The sequence below is a fragment of the Macaca mulatta genome, chromosome 19, assembly GCF_049350105.2.
Source record: "Macaca mulatta isolate MMU2019108-1 chromosome 19, T2T-MMU8v2.0, whole genome shotgun sequence".
Lineage (NCBI taxonomy): Eukaryota > Metazoa > Chordata > Mammalia > Primates > Cercopithecidae > Macaca > Macaca mulatta.
In genome coordinates, this window is record NC_133424.1 from 16,298,849 (window position 1) to 16,317,499 (window position 18,651).

Genomic DNA, 18,651 nt, shown 5'->3' on the forward strand with positions numbered 1-18,651 from the left:
CCTACGTCTCCCCTTTCCAGTTGATCACTTTTCTGACCCCCTTTCCCTAACTTCAGGCAGCTCCATTTTTTCCTCTTTTGAGCCATCTGACTCTGCCCAGGCAGCCCGTCCATCAGGTACTACCTGAATCCTCCCCCTACTCTCTTCTGTTATGTGCCAGGCACTCTCACAAGTGTCAGATGTTGGGCACGTCCTCACCCTTTCACCTCTAGATTCCTCCTTCATTCCTATCACTCACCCGTCTTGGGGTCAGGACCTTCCCTTTTGACCCTTGAGATTCAAAGCCAGATGATTGGAAACAAAACACCATCCCAAACATATGGGATCTGGAGCCAGACTGTGGTGCTGAAGTCTCACATTTGCTGTGTGACTTGAGCCAGTTAATTCCCCTCTATACACTTCAGTTTCCTCAAACATATAATGCGGGCAACAACCTACCTCAGGGTTGTTCTGAAGACAAAGTTTGAGGAACTCGGAACTGTGCCTGGTGCACATTGGATGCTTAATAAATGTGGCCATTATTACCTTCTCTCTGAGAAAGTCTGGCTAATAAAGCATGTTGCCTTTCGAGATAGTTTTTTTCTACCATGACTTTAAAGACTGTCTTGGAACTCATAGGCAAAAATTCTGATATTTGTGCTCCTTGAATAAGCTCCTGGTTGCCATGGTGCTTCATTGATGATAAGCACACATGCAAGTGTTGTCTAGAGTATGCAGGATAAGGCAAAAGATAGTTTTTTTTTTGTTTGGAATTTTATAGCATAAACATAGGTTAAAACTTCTTCCAACCATGTCACCTTTTGACCTTGCGAGTCCATGATCTCTACTTTTCTAGAATGAAATCTCTTTCAGTGTTGACCACATTCCAGCACCAGCAGGAAGCACAGGCGAGGGCACTATGAGTAGCATTAGAAGAGAATTCACACTGTAAAAATAATATTCATTCCTCAGTGAGTGGAACCAACGGCTATAACCAGAAAACCAAAAAAATGATGCATCCATTGGAGGCAAGGGAGTACATATCCTAGAATGACCCATCGACATTGCAGAGCAACTGTGTCAAAAATGCTTGGAGGAGAGATGAGGCTACCTTATCAGGACATATTACAGACCTATTATTAAGATATATTAAGCCCTATTACCAACCTCCTTTTTTCTCTCTTCCTCCCTTTGCCAGATTTTGCTCCAAATTCTTAGTTATTACATTTCCTGTACAGATAAAAAAAATTTAAAGAACTCACTTTTTGCTTGACACCTGCTTTCTCTCTGTCTTCCTCTCTCTCTCTCTTTATTCTGTCTATGTCTCTGTATCTCTCTCTGTCTTCTATCTCTGTCTCTGTATCTCTCTCTCTTTCTCCTTCTTGGTCTCTCTCTACTTTTGCATTCTGACATCCTTCACTCAACTCCACATATTAATATCCACACCCAAACTTAGGATATATCTCTCCCAAAGACAGTGAGGAACTTTATATAAGAACCAGTTTCTCTGAGGGAAGTAGTTTATTTTCCTTTGTACATTTCTTCTAATTAAAAGGATAATATTTATAAAACACTGGACACAGTGCCGATACATTGAAACAGCTTAATGCTTGGTGGCATTTATGACTATCATGTTATTCTTACTTTTTCTTACACTAGGGGAAAATAAAATCTTTTTTGCCTGTCCATTCAAGAAGAATCACGTTCATAAGTGCCCAGACACATCAATGTGATGATCTTCACCTGTCCATAGATAGAAAACACATTTCTAGGCACAGATAATAGGATAAAGTTCATCACAATGGCTCATAAACAAGAGATTGTGATCACTTGAGGCGAAGCAAAAAGGTATAAGAAACAATAGCTAGTATGTATCAAATAGATATTTTCACATACCTGAACCCTTACAACAGTCCTATGGAGACAGACATTATCTTCAGCTCTTCTATTATATTTTATCACCACCAAATTGGCACGCAGGAGCTTAGAAGACAGAATTTTCTGTGAAAGTTTTTATTTATGGCATTCTTCAGCTTCTTGTTCCTTAAGCTGAAAATGATTGGGCTAAGGAAGGGGGTGAAGACAGTATAGGTGGTGGCCATAAAGGTGTCACTGTACATAGAATGGAGGCCCTTGGGCTTGAGGTAGATAAGGGAGGCAAAACTATAGTGCACGACCACCACAGTGAGGTGGGACACACATGTGGAGAAAGTCTTCTGCCGGCCCTCAGCAGAGGGAATCCTCAAGGTGGCAGCCATAATGAAGACATAGGAGAGGATGATGAGGAATAAACAGCCTATCAGGGCTGTGACACACACCAGCATCACACCCATGATGACAGATGATGTCTTGTTCCCACAGGCCAACTTCAAGAGGGAAATTACATGACAGACAAAATGATGGATCACGTTAGACCCACAGAAAGTGAGGTGAAAAACTATCATTGTCACCATCATCCCCATGACTGAGCCACCAGCCCAGGTCCAGGCCACAAGACGGGCACAGTCACGGGGGCTCATGAGCACATTGTAACGCAGTGGGTGGCAGATGGCCACGTAGCGATCATAGCCCATGGCCATGAGAAGGAAGGAGTGAGTGAAGCCAAACATGAAGGAGAAGAACATCTGACCGGCACAAGACACAAAGGTGATGGAACGATGGGTGGAGAGCAGATCAGCCAGCATGCGAGGGGTGATGGCGACAGTGAACAGACTCTCGGAGATGGAGAGGGCACACAAGAAGAGGCACATGGGTGTGTGGAGTCTGTGTTCAATCCAGATTGTGGCCATGATGAGAAGGTTGCCCAGCAACGTGAACAGGAACATCAGGAGGTACAGCAGGAACAAGACAGGCAGGAGCTGCTGGGGGAAGCCTGAGAAGCCAAAGAGGATACATTCAGACATGGTGCTGTAGTTCTGACCAGGCATGGATACTGCATCTGGTGAGATTAGAAACAAAATTAAATGACAGTGGTTAAAACACAGACTCTAGCACAGACCAAATGGCAACTCAGCAGCTCTATGCTATTCAACAACTGGCAGAATTTTCTGGGTCTCACTTTCCTCATCTGTAAAATGGAGTAAACAATAATAGTTCTTAACATTCAGCAATGTGACAAAGATCAGATGAGATCAATATATTAGATGATCATGTCAGATTTTGGCTACTAATTGGGTTTCTATTAACACCGACTGACATAAAGGAAAGGTTCAATACTTGGAGCCATTAGAGACAGGCATAGATGATCAGGGTCAGAGTCTCTTGATAGTGTGCCAGTTCTAGAAAACATATATTTTGATCTTGGGGTTTAAAAGTTTTTTTCCTGAGAGTCTTTATCTTTTAGTTGCTTATTTAACTCAATTACCTTTATTTTAATACTGATTTATTGATACTCATTTATGCCATCCTATTTCAAATTGTATATTTGCCATTCTAAAAAATCTGAATAGAAAATTTGAAAGAAAAGGCTGGATACATACCTGTCAGACAAATATGCCCCAAATGAAAGCTGAGGTTGCAATCTTAATAATAATAAAAGGCGGAATTTATGGAAACAATGATCACAATGTCTCTAATACCATATGCCACTCCAGGGAACCAGAGTTCCTTGAGACATGGCTGATCTGTGGTCTGGACACAGAAAAAAGCCTTAAACACCTTGTACCAGTGTGAAATGAAACTTCCACTAAGTAATGGGGTAATATTAAAAGCCTGGAGGTTCTAGATCGAAAAGATGCCCACTAGCCAAAAAGGATAATCATTGTACAGAAGATGGAGGAATAAGCTAAATTACACCATGAAGAAGCTTTCAGAAAAATTCAGAAGGATAATTCCACAGAACAATTGGTCTGGTCTCATTGATAAAGGCTCACTCAAAGGACAAGAGAAATTCGAGGACATAACCACTGAATGCAACATAGGAGACTAGTTGAATATTGATTTACATAACCAGCTGTAAGTATTTTTAAGGCAATAGAGAACATTTTGATTATAGTATGAATGAATGATTAGGTATGAGTAATATTAAGGCATTATTATTGATCTAATTACCAATTATTTTAGAGACAGGTCTCACTCTGTTCCCCAGCTTAGAGTAGGATCATGACTCACTGCATCCTGGAACTCCTGGGCTCAAGCAATCCTCTGCCTCAGCCTCCTAAATAACTGAGACTACAGGTGTGTGCCACGTCAACTGTCTAATTAAAAAATTTTTAGAGACAGGGCCTCACATTGTTGCCCAAACTAGTTTCGAACTCCTGGCCTCAAGTGATCTTCCTATCTCAGCCTCCCAAAGTGCTGGGATTATAGGCATGAGTCACCATGCCCAGCTAATTATTTTTTTTAAGTGCAATCTGGTTACTTTGTCTATGGAGAAAAATGTATGGTTTCTTGATGCATGCTAAAATTTTTAAATTACACACACTAAAGGACAGAGAATAATATTTATACCATTTAAAAGAACATTACAGCCACCAGCATAAATATAATAAGTCTACATTACTATGTATCCTGAAATATTAAGTAATAAATAATCAACACAACTTCAGTGAGATAGATATAAATAACTAAATCAATGACAGAGAGATAGATATTATAGTTAGAAATTTTAACAGAGTTCAGAAATGGAATTTATTATTAATTTCGATGCAATTAATAATATTCAGATATTAGCTATCATATATATTAGACTCTTCACGAAACAGATAGTAAATATTTTTTCAAGCACACAGGTACTTTGTAAAAATGGACATTTCATTAAGATATAAAAAATTCTTTAATTCTAAAGTATAAATGTTGTATAGATTATAATGCATTAACATTAAAAATTAATAGAGAAGAAATAGCTTTTCAAATCTCATATGTTTGGAAGCTAACTATATAATTGAATAATCTTTAAGTTCAACAGTAAATTATAAATTTAAGAAATTTTTAGAATTAAATGATAATTCAAATATTGAGTGTCAACATTTTAACCTAAAATAGTACTTTGATGGAAATATACAGCACTAAGTAGATTTATCAAGAAACTTCCTTAAGAAAAGTTCATGCTTAATAAAACCAAAATCAAGCATTAGAAAACATTGAAAGGATAGAGAGAAACAAGGAGAAGGTGCCAATAACAAAATCCAAAATTAAAAATGGTAAATATGGATATTTTTAAATTAATAAAAGCCTTTAAAAAATAATAAATTTGGGTTGTAGATGAAATGACCGAACACTTAGAAAAATATAAAATTCTAAAACTGGTTCAAGAAAAATGGGGGTCTGTATGCTCAAATAGGCTTTAAAGAAATCTAAATGGTAGCCAAAGATTGTCTCTCTCTAAAATCTTTGCCCCAGTGAGTTTTGTTAAAGTGTAGTAATTATTATTAAACTGCTAAGAAATAGTTGGTTAGTATCTTATACATAAGCTTCAAAATCATAGACAAGTGTTAGGAAATCTGACCAGCACATCTCGTCAGGTTAATGCAATCTTGGTCTAAAATCAGGTAAGAATGTTTGCCGAAAAAAGAGACAATTATAGGCCTACTTCATCTATCCATGCAGATTTTAAATTCCAGAATAAAACCATAACCTAGTCAAATGTAACGGTGTATTAAAAATGGCTTACCATAACAAAGTGGTATTGGTTTATTTAGTAAATGACAAGGATGACTAACATCAGAAAACCTATCATATGATTTATCATAGGAATTGATTTTTTAAAAATTATCATTATTTAAGTCACGGCATGAATACATTTTTCTTAAACTCTACTCCTATTTATGATTTTTAAAGAACACTTCACAACACAAAACTCAAGGAGACTTTCTTAGCTACATATAGAATATATAGCACAAAATTAGCAAATACTATACTAAATGAAGAAACTTTTTAATGCATTATTTTAGGATCAAGAAAAAGCAAAGGATACTCACTAACTCTGCTGTTCTTTAACATGGAGCTGAAAGTCGTGAGTGATGGTATAAGGCAAGAAAAAGAAATAAGGTATCTAAGGACTGGAAGGGATGAGATGAGATCATCTACCTAGAAAAAGATAAAAGAATGATGACATCATCTATTAGAACAATAACAGAGCCCAGTAATGCAGAAGGCAAGGTCAGCTGGCAAAAATCCTGGTAATCCTCCTAGTATCACATCCAATAAATATAAGTTGAATACAAAGAAAGAACATTCTTTGTATCAAGCATCCAATAAATATAAGTTGAATACAAAGAAAGAACATTCCCAACAGCAACACAAACTATTAGGTTGGTGCAAAAGTAATTGCAGTCTTTGCCATTATCTTTACATTTAGTAGAAGAAAGTGTAGGATAATACCTTTGTAATCTAGGCATGAGGAAAGGCTTCCTAAGCAAAATTTCAAATGCATGAAATATAAAGAAAAATATAAAGAAACATGTCTCAAGATTCCTTTACACCCCCAAACTGCTGAGCACTCTAAAGGGCTTTTGTTTATGTGGTTTAGATCAATTTTTACCATATTGGAAATGAAAATTGAAAATTATTTAAAATATGAGTTACTAGTACATTTAAAAGAGCAATAATAAACCTATTGCATGGTAATATTGACAGAGCAGGAGCATCACTATCTTGGACAAGCCCCTCATTCTAAAATTCACCTAAATCCAAAGGGTGTCAAGCTAATGGCTAAGGTCAGTACAACCATAAACCACAAATAACATCTCCAGCCAGAAATATTCCGAACTCCTCCCCAATCAGAGACACGCCAGCCCCTAGATAAGCCTCTTCCGGCTGGGAAGATGCCAGCCTCAAAATACCCCCACCCGGCCAGAAAGATGTCAGCCCCAAGATAACCTCCCCTCCTCCCAGAGACATTCCAATCCTGCCATAAAACTTCTCCCCAACACAGAACATTCCAAGCTTGTAATAAGTCCCTCACCCTAAAACCAATATAAACTCTTAGTCTGTAAGAGAAAGTGCTCCTGACTGAAATTGGCCAGAAGTCCTTCTCAGGTTTTATCTAGATGTAAACCTGTCTTTAACCACCAAGCCATGTTTTGTGTTTCTTTCCTGTTTCTTTAATGCTTACAAATATAAGTAACACTTTCAGGCAAATAACCACATTAAGAAAAAAGCATTCCATGTGATGAGTAGCCTTGTTCGACATTTTAGGAAAAACATCGTATGTGCCAGCTTGGCGGGAAACAGCTTGATGCTCACATATGCTTCTTTATTCAGTCTGTGGCAATATGATGTCTTAGTTGAGGCATATGATGAAAATATATTCTCACATATAATTAGTAAAATTAAGACTTCAGGGACCACCCTGCAGAGGTCCTCATATCATACTTTGAAAAATTCTACTATAAAATATCTAGGAATTAACCCAAAACATCCCATACCTTCAAAGAGAAATCTTAAATCCATACTAATAAACATGTAGAAGATTATCTGAAGATATGGGGAGCAGTTTAGTCTTGGGTGGGATGGCTTGATGTGCTAATGATGTCAATTCATACTCAAATAGTAACTTTAATACAATTGTGTTTACAGTTCCAGTGAATCAACCATATATGTGATAAACACTATTTGAAAATTCCTTCAGAAAAATAAATGTCAGGCTGGTGTGATGGCTTACACCTGTAATCCCAGCACTTTGGGAGGTTGATGAGGATGTACTGCTTGAGGCCAGGAGTTCGAGACCAGCCTGGCCAACATGACGACACCCCATCACTACTGAAAATACAAAAATTAGCCGGGTATAGTGTTGGGCGCCTGTAATCCCAGCTACTCAGGAGGTTAAGGCAGGACAATCACTTGAACCCGGGAGGTGGAGGTTGCAATCAGTGGAGGTGGCACCACTGCACTCCAACCTGGGTGACAGAGTAAGACTCTGTCTCAAATAAATACATACATACAATACATAAATGTTAGCACAAAACCATACTAATATTATAAAAATGGAATCAAGAGAAGAGCTGTTCCCTCCCACATGCTGAGACACACAATAGAGTCATAGTCATTTTTAAAATTATGAAACGTGGAACAGACATAGATCTGAGCAAGTTCATTGGAAATCTCAGAAAATAACCCTGCATTATTCAAAACCTAATATAGTACATGATAAATGTACTAGCACAAATCAAGAAGAAAAGATAGATTGTTCACCCATTGTAGTGAGAAAACTGCTCATTTTATGAAGCAAAGTAAGTAAATCTGAATTTCTGCCTAACAGCACATACAAAGGAGGAATCCAGCTGGATTCAAAAAACAAATACCAAATATCAAAGTATAAATTTAATAGAAGAAAGTATAGGAGAATAACTTTGTGATCTAGGCTTGAGGAAAGACTTCCTAAACAACATTTCCAAAGCACAATCATTAATATGATTTTTAAAACGTGACAAAAAACCAACATTGAGGACTTCCATTCAACAAAGGATTTCTGGGATGAAGTTAACAGGTAGATGGGAAATGGGGAAAAGATATTTGCATTGTCTAAAACTGACAGGAGCACATTCATGTTGTGTGGGGAATTTCTTAAAGACTGACAAGGGAATAATATCTAGAACAAACAAGAAACCGGTTATATCAAGAAGAAGTAGGTACCTTAATGCAAAAATGAGCAAAAGATGTGAGAAGATGATGCACAGGAGTTACTCAGACAAATGAACGGATGTTCAAAAAAAAAAAAGAAAGGAAACCAAAAGGAAGAAAAGAAGAACAGAATAGAGGAAAGGGGAAAATGAAAAAGAGCAGTGGAATTTCACTGTATACCCCTGCAGTTCCCCAAATTATAAAATGTCTTGTGTTTGTTGGGCTATGAGGAGAAAGAAATACGTATGCACTATGGGCTGGGCATGGTGGCTCATGCCTACAACCCCAGCACTTTGGGAGGCTGAGGCAGGAGGATCACTTGAGGCCAGGAGTTTGAGACAAACCTGGCCAACATGGCAAAACCCCGTCTCTACCAAAAATACAAATATTAGCCAGGTGTGGTGGTGAACGTCTGTAATCCCAGCTACTCTGGAGGCTGAGGCATGAGAATTGCTTGAACCCAGGAGGTGGAGGCTGCAGTGAGTCGAGATCGCACCATAGCACTCCAGCCCGCTGGTGACAGAGGGAGACTCTATCTCAAATAATAATAATATTAAAAGAAATATCTATTAGTGGGCATGTAGAATGGTGGAAATTAAAATCTTTAATGGGAGTCATGCTCTGTATACCAGCAAACTTGCTACTGTGTATCTATCTTGACTTCTGAAACCTGTTTACAGTGGGACATGTAAGAGAATGTTCCCTGCAGCAGTTAATTTAGTGGGGGTGTTGGATAAGCCTGCTTGTCCCTAATTGGAGAGAAGGCAGGTAAAAGGATATAGAGTCAAACAATAGATATAGAGGCAAAAGGATATAGAGCTTTTGGCAGGAGTTAGATGCACACAGAGTAATGTAAGTGAACCTTTAAAATAATATTGAGTGAATAAAACACAAAACAGGATGAACTCTCTAGCATAATTCCATGTGGTCACATTAAAAATACATCTACATGAAACTACTCTGACTAATATAGTAATAATGAATCCATGTCATTTGTCAAAATCCATATATACAATGCAAAGAGTATAACTTAATGTAAACTATGGAATTTAGTTAATAATAATGCATCAATATTGGTTCATCAATTGGAACACACGGTACCACAGGAATGCAAGATGTCAACAAAAGGAAAAACTACTCTAGAACTTGGTTAAGAATGTGTCAGTGTTGGTTCATCAATTGTAACAGATGCTACAGGAATGCAAGATGTCAACAATAGGAGATACCACTGTAGAACTTGGTTAATAATGTGTCAATATTGGCACATCAATTGTAGCACAGGTGCTGGAGGAATACAAGATGTCAACAATAGGAGAGAGGTCCCCACATGCAGGGGTGAGGCATATATGAGAACTCTCTATACTTTCTGATCAATATTTCTATAAATTTAAAACTCCTCTAATAAAATTAAGTCCATTAATTTACCATTTAAAAAAAGTCACATAAGAAATATATGCAGATAGAAAGCAATGTGTATCTTACAAGAACATATACAAATCAAAAGGTGCATATTACGTATGTGAAAATGCCTGTCAAGAAAAGAATGGAAACAGTGAAAGAAAGGGGGTAAACAAATGAAATAAGAAAAGGATCTTGCACAAACCAATGTCAATCAAAAGCCGCAAACTGGAAATATCATGGACTCAAACCTCTGCGCCTGAATTCTACCATAAAAGAAAACAGAAATGTTTTTATGAATAATGTGAGCCACATTGCTACAAGAGTTTCTGAAATCCTTGGTTCTGGATGGGCCCATCCATCATTACACCCCATAGTAGTCTCACTAGGACATTGTCCCCAAGTATCTGCCCCCGACTCCCTGCCACACAGGAGGAGTCAGTCCGGCTCTTGGACAACAGAGAATCACCCAGACAGTGAGGAACTTTACTGCAGTGAGGATGACGTATTCCACATGAAAAGACCACACTTATGACATGGAAGGAAAGTCTTCTGACCACGTAGCAGCCCTACCCAGAAACCATCCCCCAGCATCAGCCACCTTCCTTCCCCATCCCTCCCATTGCCGGGCATCCTCTCTCCTACTAAGCACTTCTCCATCTGCTCCGCTCCTCTCCATCCCCTCTCCTGGGCCGCTGCCCCATCCTCCTCCTCATCTCCTGTCCTCTGCACGCACTCCACTCTGGCTTCCAGAGAGAAATTTCTGAAATGCTTACAAGTTGCAGAGACATCAGACCCAGGGTGGAAACCCCAGCTCTCACTGTGTGTCTTTGGGGAAAGGACTTTGCAGCTCTGAGGCTCCTCTCCCCAAGTGAAAAACAGGAGTAACCAGAGAACTGTGAGAGTCCACCTTGTAAAAGTCATTGTCATTGACTGATGATGATACTGGTCTTCAGAGCTGGTTTGTTTGTATCATTCTGTACCAGATGTCACTCACTGACCCCATTCTAGACTCATGGTCTCCAACCCTAGCAGGGACCTTAGCATTCCTGGCAATGACACAACACAGTGTCTGATCCAACCAAGAGTCTGATCCAACCTTCCCCCTCTGCGGAAGCTCCTGCCTCACCCCTACAGTCCACCATCCTGCCTCCTGCTTGCTGAAGCAGCCACAGTTCTCGAGGCTGGGGTCCCCCGTCTCCTCTGACAGGTGGACAGAATTCTGCCTACTCTGGTATCACTGCGGATGGCTCACACACAGGTGCAGAGCAAATATCTCACAGCACTGGAATGCATCCAGCTCCATCCTACCTCTTGCAACTAGGTTAGCAAGGACACAACAGTGGAGACAAAATACACCTAGCACAGGGTTTCTCAATCTCAGCACTCGTGACATTTGGGACCGGATCATTCTTTGTAGTGGGAGCTGTCCTGTGCATTGTCTGCCATTTAGCGGCGCCTTTACCTCAATCCCTTAGATGCTAGTAGGAAAATCCCCCCCCTCCCCACAAGTCCTGACAACCGGAGTATCTCTGGGCATGACCAAATGTTTCCTGGGGGCCAGAATCACATTCAGTTGAGGACCGCTGACCTATAAGCTGCAACGGGCACCTGGGCTGGCTGAAAAGCCAGGCGCTCTGCGTGGGAAAAAACCACCCCAGGCAGCCACCTAAGGCTGAGATCTCTCTCTTTTCCCCGTCTCCCCAGTTCTGCACCCCACCTGCAGGCTGGGCAGCTCCATCCACAACTCTCTGACTCTGCCCTTGTACCCATATCCTCTTGGTTCCCCTCCACCTGGGGCTGCCTTCAATCAAGTGGTCTTAAGGAAAACGCAGAAAAAGGACCCTTTTAAGGTGCTTTCAGAGGGTACCTGCAGGCAAGCGTAGGAGCCTTGAACTGGTGCTGTGAGCTTTATGCCTGCAGTGGCCTTCCCAGCAGGTCATTCCCATGGGTCTCCCCAGGAAACCACCCTGGAAGGGCTGTCCTCTGTGTCTGGAGAGGCCAGGCGGGGCTTCAGGGGGCGTTCCGGAATCTGCAGCCTCCACCTCTTCCTCCAGCACACAAGGGCTCACTGCTACCTCTCTGCCCAGGGAGGCTTTAGCTCCTGCAAAGGATGGAAAGATTCCAGTCTCAAAGGAGATAGGACTGGAGAGAATTCTGGTTAAAGATTAATCAGGAAAGGACATACTGAGGCATAGTCGAACTCCCCTCCCGTCATAGCTGGGAACTCAGTTTTTAAGATTTCTCTGGGGTTTCTGTGTTCAAGAGGATGGCTGCTCAGTTGATTGGGGGCCTTAGGATTTTATTTTTATTTCTCCAAATCCAACAGACCCCGTGGTGCTCTGAGAGACTGGAAAATGAAGATGCTGCGTAAGAACTTGCAGGACACAATAGGGGATTCACAGTGGAAATGTTTCATATGTTAGGGTGAGAAATCACTGTTCTTCACTGAGACAATAAGTCTTCACTCACTGCTGAGCCCCAGTAAGGACACAATCCAACATGTTCATCCTGGACTAGGTGTGTTCTCTTCATAAAGCCATAAAATTAGGTGCACAATCCAACTTCTCACCAAATACAAGTGGTATATACAAAGCTGGGCTCAAGCCAGTCTCTTTTTTTTTTGAGACGGAGTCTCACTGTCATCTAGGCTAGAGTGCTACGGTGTGATCATAACTCACTGCAGCCTCAACCTCCTAGGCTCAAGTGATCCTCCTGCCTCAGCCTCCCAAGTATCTGGGACTACACGCTGGTGCAAGCATGCCCAGCTAATTTATTTTACTTTTTGTAGAATTGGGGTCACACTGTGTTGCCTAGGCTGTCCCCAGACTCCTGGACTCAAGCGATCTTCTGCCTCAGCCTCCCAATGTGCTGGGATTACAGACATGAGCCACTGAGCTCAGCCACTCAAACCAGTCTTTTTTTTTTTTTTTTTTTTCTTTTTTCTCAGATGTAAGTATTCGGTTTATTGATTTAAAAACATCTGAAATTCTGTTTTGTAAAAAATATATATATTCAAGCCTGGCACGGTGGCTCACGTCTGTAATCTCAGCACTTTAGGAGGCCTAGGTGGGAGAATTGCTTGAGCCTAGGAGTTGGGATCAGCCTGGTGAACATAGTGAGACCCCATCTTAAAAAAAAAAAAATCTTGGCTGGGGCACAGTGGCTCATGCCTGTAATCCTAGCACTTTGAGAGGCGGAGGCCAGTGGCTCACTTGAGGGTAGGAGTCAAAGACCAGCCTGGCCAACATGGCGAAACCCGGTCTCTACTAAAAATACAAAAATTGGCCTGGCGCGGTGGCTCACGCCTGTAATCCCAGCACTTTGGGAGGCCGAGGCGGGCGGATCACAAGGTCAGGAGATCGAGACCATCCTGGCTAACATGGTGAAACCCCGTCTCTACTAAAAAATACAAAAAAATTAGCTGGGCATGGTGGCAGGTGCCTGTAGTCCCAGCTACTCGGGAGGCTGAGGCAGGAGAATGGCTTGAACCTGGGAGGCGGAGCTTGCGGTGAGCCGAGATCGCACCACTGCACTCCAACCTGGGCGACAGAGCGAGACTCCGTCTCAAAAAACAAAACAAAACAAAACAAAAAACCAAGAAACAAACAAATAAAAAAACCCCCGAAAATTAGCCTGTGTGGTGGCGGGAGCCTGTAATCCCAGCAACTCGTGAGGCTGAGGCACGAGAATCGCTTGAATCTGGAAGGCAGAGGTTGCAGTGAGCCAAGATTGCGTCACTGCACTGCAGCCTGGGTAACAGAGTGAGACTCTGTCTCAAAAAAAAAAAAAAAAAAAAAAAATTCTTTATTCCGATATAATTCACAGCCAAAAATTCATCCATGTAAAGTGTACAATTCAATGCTTTTTCAGTATGGTCACAGAATTGTGCAACCATGGCAACAATTCATTTTAGAACATTTTCATTATTTGTAAAATAAACGCCATGCCCATTAACAGTCACTCCCCATTGCCTGCTTCCACCCAGACTTAGACAACCACAGATCTGTTTTCTCTTTCTGTCTTTATGGATTTGCCTGTTCTGAACATTTTATATAAATGGAATCACATACTATTTTGACTGGCTTCTTTCACTCGGCATCATGTTTTCAAAGTTCATCTATGTTGCAGCATTAGTATCTATGTTACAGTATTAGTATCTATGTTACAGCATTAGTATCCATGTTACAGCATTAGTATCTATGTTACAGTATTAGTATCTATGTTACAGCATTAGTATCCATGTTACAACATTAGTATCTATGTTACAGCATTAGTATCTATGTTACAGTGTTAGTATCTATGTTACAGCATTAGTATCTATGTTACAGTGTTAGTATCTATGTTACCGCATTAGTATCTATGTTACAGCCTTAGTATCTATGTTACAGCATTAGTATCTATGTTACAGTTTCAGTACTGCGTTCCTTTTTACAGCCAAACGATATTCCATTGGATACATACACCATATTTTGTTTATCCGTCCATCCATTATTAGACATTTGGGTTGCTTCCACTCTTTCGCTATTATGAATAGTTCTGCTACAAACATTGATGCATAACATAAAAGGAAAATAAAATCGCGGGACCCCAATTCACTCTCCCAAAAAGAAAAAATTAAGCTGAAAGCTGAGTCATGCAAGAACTTGCTGGAAAGCTTTAGTAGAAATTGATAAGCTGATTCTAACATTTATATGAAAATGCAAATGACCCAGAATAGAAAAAGTTAATTATATAAAGGAGATCAAAGTCGGAATACGTATACTGTCTGGCTTCAAGACTTCTATAAGAGTGAAATCAGCAAGATGGTGGGATAGGAGGTCCCCCCCAGTTGGATCCCCCTACAACAACAATAATTTCACAGCCATCCACGGGAAAAAGTGACTTTTGGAGTGTCTTGGGATTCAGGTAGGCATTTGTGAAACCCAAGACCTAGAAGGGTTGCTTTGAGAAGGCAGACAGACCCACAGCCAGGTGGCAGACCTGCTGTTCTGGTCCCAGCTCCCTATTCCGGTAGAGACCCTATTCCATAGAGGGCTTAGGACCAGAGACAGCAGCCACCCAGGAACTCCTTGGCCTCTGAGCCTGCAGGGAGCTGTGGCTCAGGTGCGTCCCACACACTCCCAGAGCACAGAGTCCAAGAAGTGGGAGCTTTGTGGGGTCCCACAGAGTGGAGACCTGGGAGGATTACTGGCTGTACACACAGAGGAGAAAACAAACCACACAAGTGAAATACATAAACATATAAATAGTTATATGTACATAAACATTTATTATTATTATTAAATTGGATGGAGTTTTACTCTTGTTGCCCAGGCAGTAGTGCAATGGTGCAATATTGACTCACTGCAACCTCCGCCTCCTGGGTGCAAGCGATTCTCCTGCCTCAGCCTCCCAAGTAGCTGGGATTACAGGCGTCCACCACCACGTCCAGCTAATTTTTATATTTTTAGTAGAGATGGGGTTTCACCACGTTGGCCAGGCTGTTCTTGAACTCCTGACCTCAGGTGATCCACCCAGCTCAGCCTCCCAAAGTGCTGGGATTAAAGGCATGAGCCACTGTGCCCGGCCCTAAATATTTATGTTCTAAGCTTTAAAACTACTCATGCTAGAGTTTATTTATACAAATATGATGGATAGAAGGTATGCCTCTATGCACTGTCCACCTCATTTCTGTGAATATCTAGCAGACATACCTGCTGTTCTGTACCTCACTCTCTTAGCCTCATACCTTGCCTCCCTTGACGTGTGTGCACATAGAGGAAGATGCATTTTAAATGATCCCCTTTCTTGTTGATTTCGAACTGGTTGAGTTTGAGGCTCATTTCCATAGAGTATCTACCCTCTAATATTCTGTAAAGCAAGGGACCCCAACCCCTGGGCAGCAGACAGGTACTGGTCTGTGGCCTGTTAGGGACTGTACTGCACAGCAGGAGGTGAGCGGTGGGTGAGTGAGCGAAACTTCATCGGTATTTACAGTCACTCACCATCACTCACATTACTGCCTGAGCTCTGCCTCCTGTCAGATTAGTGGCAGCATTCGATGCTCATAGGAGTGCAAACCCTAATGTGAACTGCACATGCAGGGGATCAAGATTGCATACACCTTATGAAAATCTAATGCCTGATGATCTGTCACTGTCTCCCGTCACCCCCACTTGGGATCATCTAGTTTCAGGAAAACAAACTCAGGGCTCCCACTGATTCTACATGATGGTGAGTTGTATAATTACCTCATTATATATTACAATGTAATAATAATAGAAATAAAATGTACAATAAATGTGATGCGCCTGAATCATCCTGAAACCATCTTTGTCTCTCCTCTCCCTGCCACAGTTTGTGGAAAAATTGTCTTCCACGAAACTGGTCCGTGGTACCAAAAAGGTTGGGGACCACTGCTGTAAAGGCATAGGCTGTGTGTGTGTGTGTGTGTGTGTGTGTGTGTGTGTGTGTGTGTGTGCATGCACGCTGAGGTCTCCATGCTGCGGAGCATTCAAGCAGAGACTATCGGGGATGCAGTAGCTGGGCTGTGCAGAGCTCACGTGTTCATTGGATGGGCGGCTGGGCTCCCTGGATGTTCAGTTCCCAGACACAGAACAGCTGACATCTCCCCGGGAAGAATCCACCTGTGAGTCTGCCTTAACACCTACCAGGTGTTCAAATTTCCTGTTGCTGCTTCACCACAGATAACTCTTCTGGATTCAGGCCAAGGCTCCTGTGTCTAGGAGGTTGCTCCCCTAGCCATAATCTACAGCCAAAGAGAGCAGGTGGTGAGGGCAGGGTGGACCTTTGGGGCCCTTCTCCAATACAGCGCAAGGCCATGTCTCTGCCCGCTGCGGGATCCGGGTCAGACCCCATATCCAGCTTACACAGCACCCACAGCAACAGCAGGAACAGCGAGTTGCACTTGCTGAGCCTTTAGTCTGCCTTGCGCATTTTGCCTGCATTGTCTGTTTTAAGTATTACAACAGCCATGTGAGGCGAGTGCTACTGAAACGCCCATTTACAGATATGAAGGAGTACAGCCCAGTGGTGGGGGTGGCACAGTGTGAGGCTGGGTGGGTGGTCTGGATAACCAGCCTGGCTCCACCAGCTGTGCGACTATAGGTGGTCACTTAAATATCTTGCAGGCTTAATGATTCATTTGTAAAATGGAAAACAAGGTGGTTAATATACTTAAAGGACTTAAAACAGGCTGTGTGAGTTATGTGGGCAAATGGTGGTGGTCACCATTCCGGCTCTAGGCTGCCTGCTCATCCCAGGCACACAGCAGGTCTGCAGTGAGCGGAGCCCCTCTAGCCGCTGAGGACGCTTTCTTCTTCGTCCCTAGAACCCCGCCTGGTTCATCAAACTCTGACTTTGCTCCCTGAGCCTAATAGGGGTGGAACCGCCAGCAGGTGAGGTCTGTCCTTGCAGAGGAAGTGGGGATTTTGGGGGATGCACCCTACCCCACTGAGGCTGTAGGGCCAGCTGCCTGAATCCCTTGGCTGAATGAGCTGGTAGTGGTGGTGGGGTGGGGGAGGTTTGGGGGCTCCCCAACACCCAGCCAGTGTCAGGAGCGCTGTCTTCCCCATCCCCCTTCTCAGTAGCTCTGCTAGGAGCCCCCTCCTTCAAGCACCCCCTCTCCTGAGTCCACCCCGCAGGGCAGTTCTGGACAGGATCCAGGGAGAGCCAGGAGGGGGGCCCTGGGTCTGTGGGCGGAGCATTCTGCGTGTGGGAGGAGGAGCCACGTGCTGATCCAAGGGCCTCCAGATATTTTCCCTCTGGGGCCACTACGTAGCCTGAGATTCCTTCGTTATTAATGTCCCTGTATCAATATGACATTGACCCTAACGAATGGGTGCAGAACAGCATGGCAGAGGAAAAAGGTTTGGGCTTGAGGGTCTCACAAACCTGGCTTCCTGTGAGCTCTGCAACTTGGGCTAGAGGCCTGCCCTTTCTGAGACTCAGTTTGCTCTTGTGTTAGATGGACGCATTCCCTTCTCTGGATGCCATCACTCGGGTCTCTCCAACAATCCCAGGGCTCTGGCTCAGAGAACCGAGGGGAGGTTGGTGTGAAGGCGTTGGGCACGGTGATGCAGGTGAGCATCTGACATGAGCAGGTGCACTTGACCTAGAGTAGGTGGAGCTCAGTAGGCATGCTTTACCTAGAGCCCCTGCCACACAGTAGGAGTGCTTTGTGGAGAGTGCCCTGCACACAGTAGGCATTCTTTATGTCAAGAACTTTGCACAGAGTAATTTTACTTTATGTAGAGCACTCGATACACAGAAAGAACACTTTATGTAGAGTATCTGGCACACAGTAGGTGTGTTTTATGTAGAGTATGGGACACACGGAGTCAGAGTTTATGAAAAGTGCCCAGCACCCAGAGTAGGCACACTTTGTGTAGAGCACTTGGCGCACAGTAGGTGCACTTTACATAGATCACCAGGCACGTAGTAAACATGCTCTATGTACAGCATCTGACACACAGTAGGTGTGCTTTATACAGAGCAGTAGGCGCAGAGTAGGTCCACTTTACATAAGTTACTCTGCACAAATTTCACTTTATGTAGAGGACCGAGAACACAGAAGCAAGATTCTGTAGAGCGCCCCGCACACATTGGGCACACTTTACATAGAACACTTGGCACACAGTACACGACATGTATACAGAGTACCTGGCACAGGGTAGGCGTGCTTTATGTAGAGTCCAGCCCACAGGATAT

The 18,651-nt window shown here is 42.5% G+C and overlaps 1 protein-coding gene across 1 annotated transcript; it reads right to left on the minus strand.

Annotated features, from left to right (window-relative positions):
- Window positions 1-1,814: 1,814 nt before the first annotated feature.
- Window positions 1,815-11,941, minus strand: LOC719279 (olfactory receptor 10H3-like). The gene is made up of 3 exons (XM_028839792.2): window positions 11,810-11,941; window positions 5,898-6,006; window positions 1,815-2,917 (listed from the first exon to the last, which is right to left on the minus strand). Exons 2-3 carry the CDS (start codon window positions 5,917-5,919, stop codon window positions 1,938-1,940), a joined length of 1,002 nt encoding a protein of 333 aa, XP_028695625.2. The 5' UTR covers window positions 5,920-6,006; window positions 11,810-11,941; the 3' UTR covers window positions 1,815-1,937.
- Window positions 11,942-18,651: the final 6,710 nt, after the last annotated feature.

What these genes read in the sequence shown, in the direction of transcription:
- LOC719279 (XM_028839792.2), bottom strand. Translation starts at nt 5,919, where the DNA reads ATGTTAAAGAACAGCAGAGTTA. An exon ending in GTTAAAGAACAGCAGAGTTA is followed by an intron (nt 2,918 to 5,897) that starts GTGAGTATCCTT and finishes TAATCTCACCAG; the next exon opens with ATGCAGTATCCATGCCTGGT.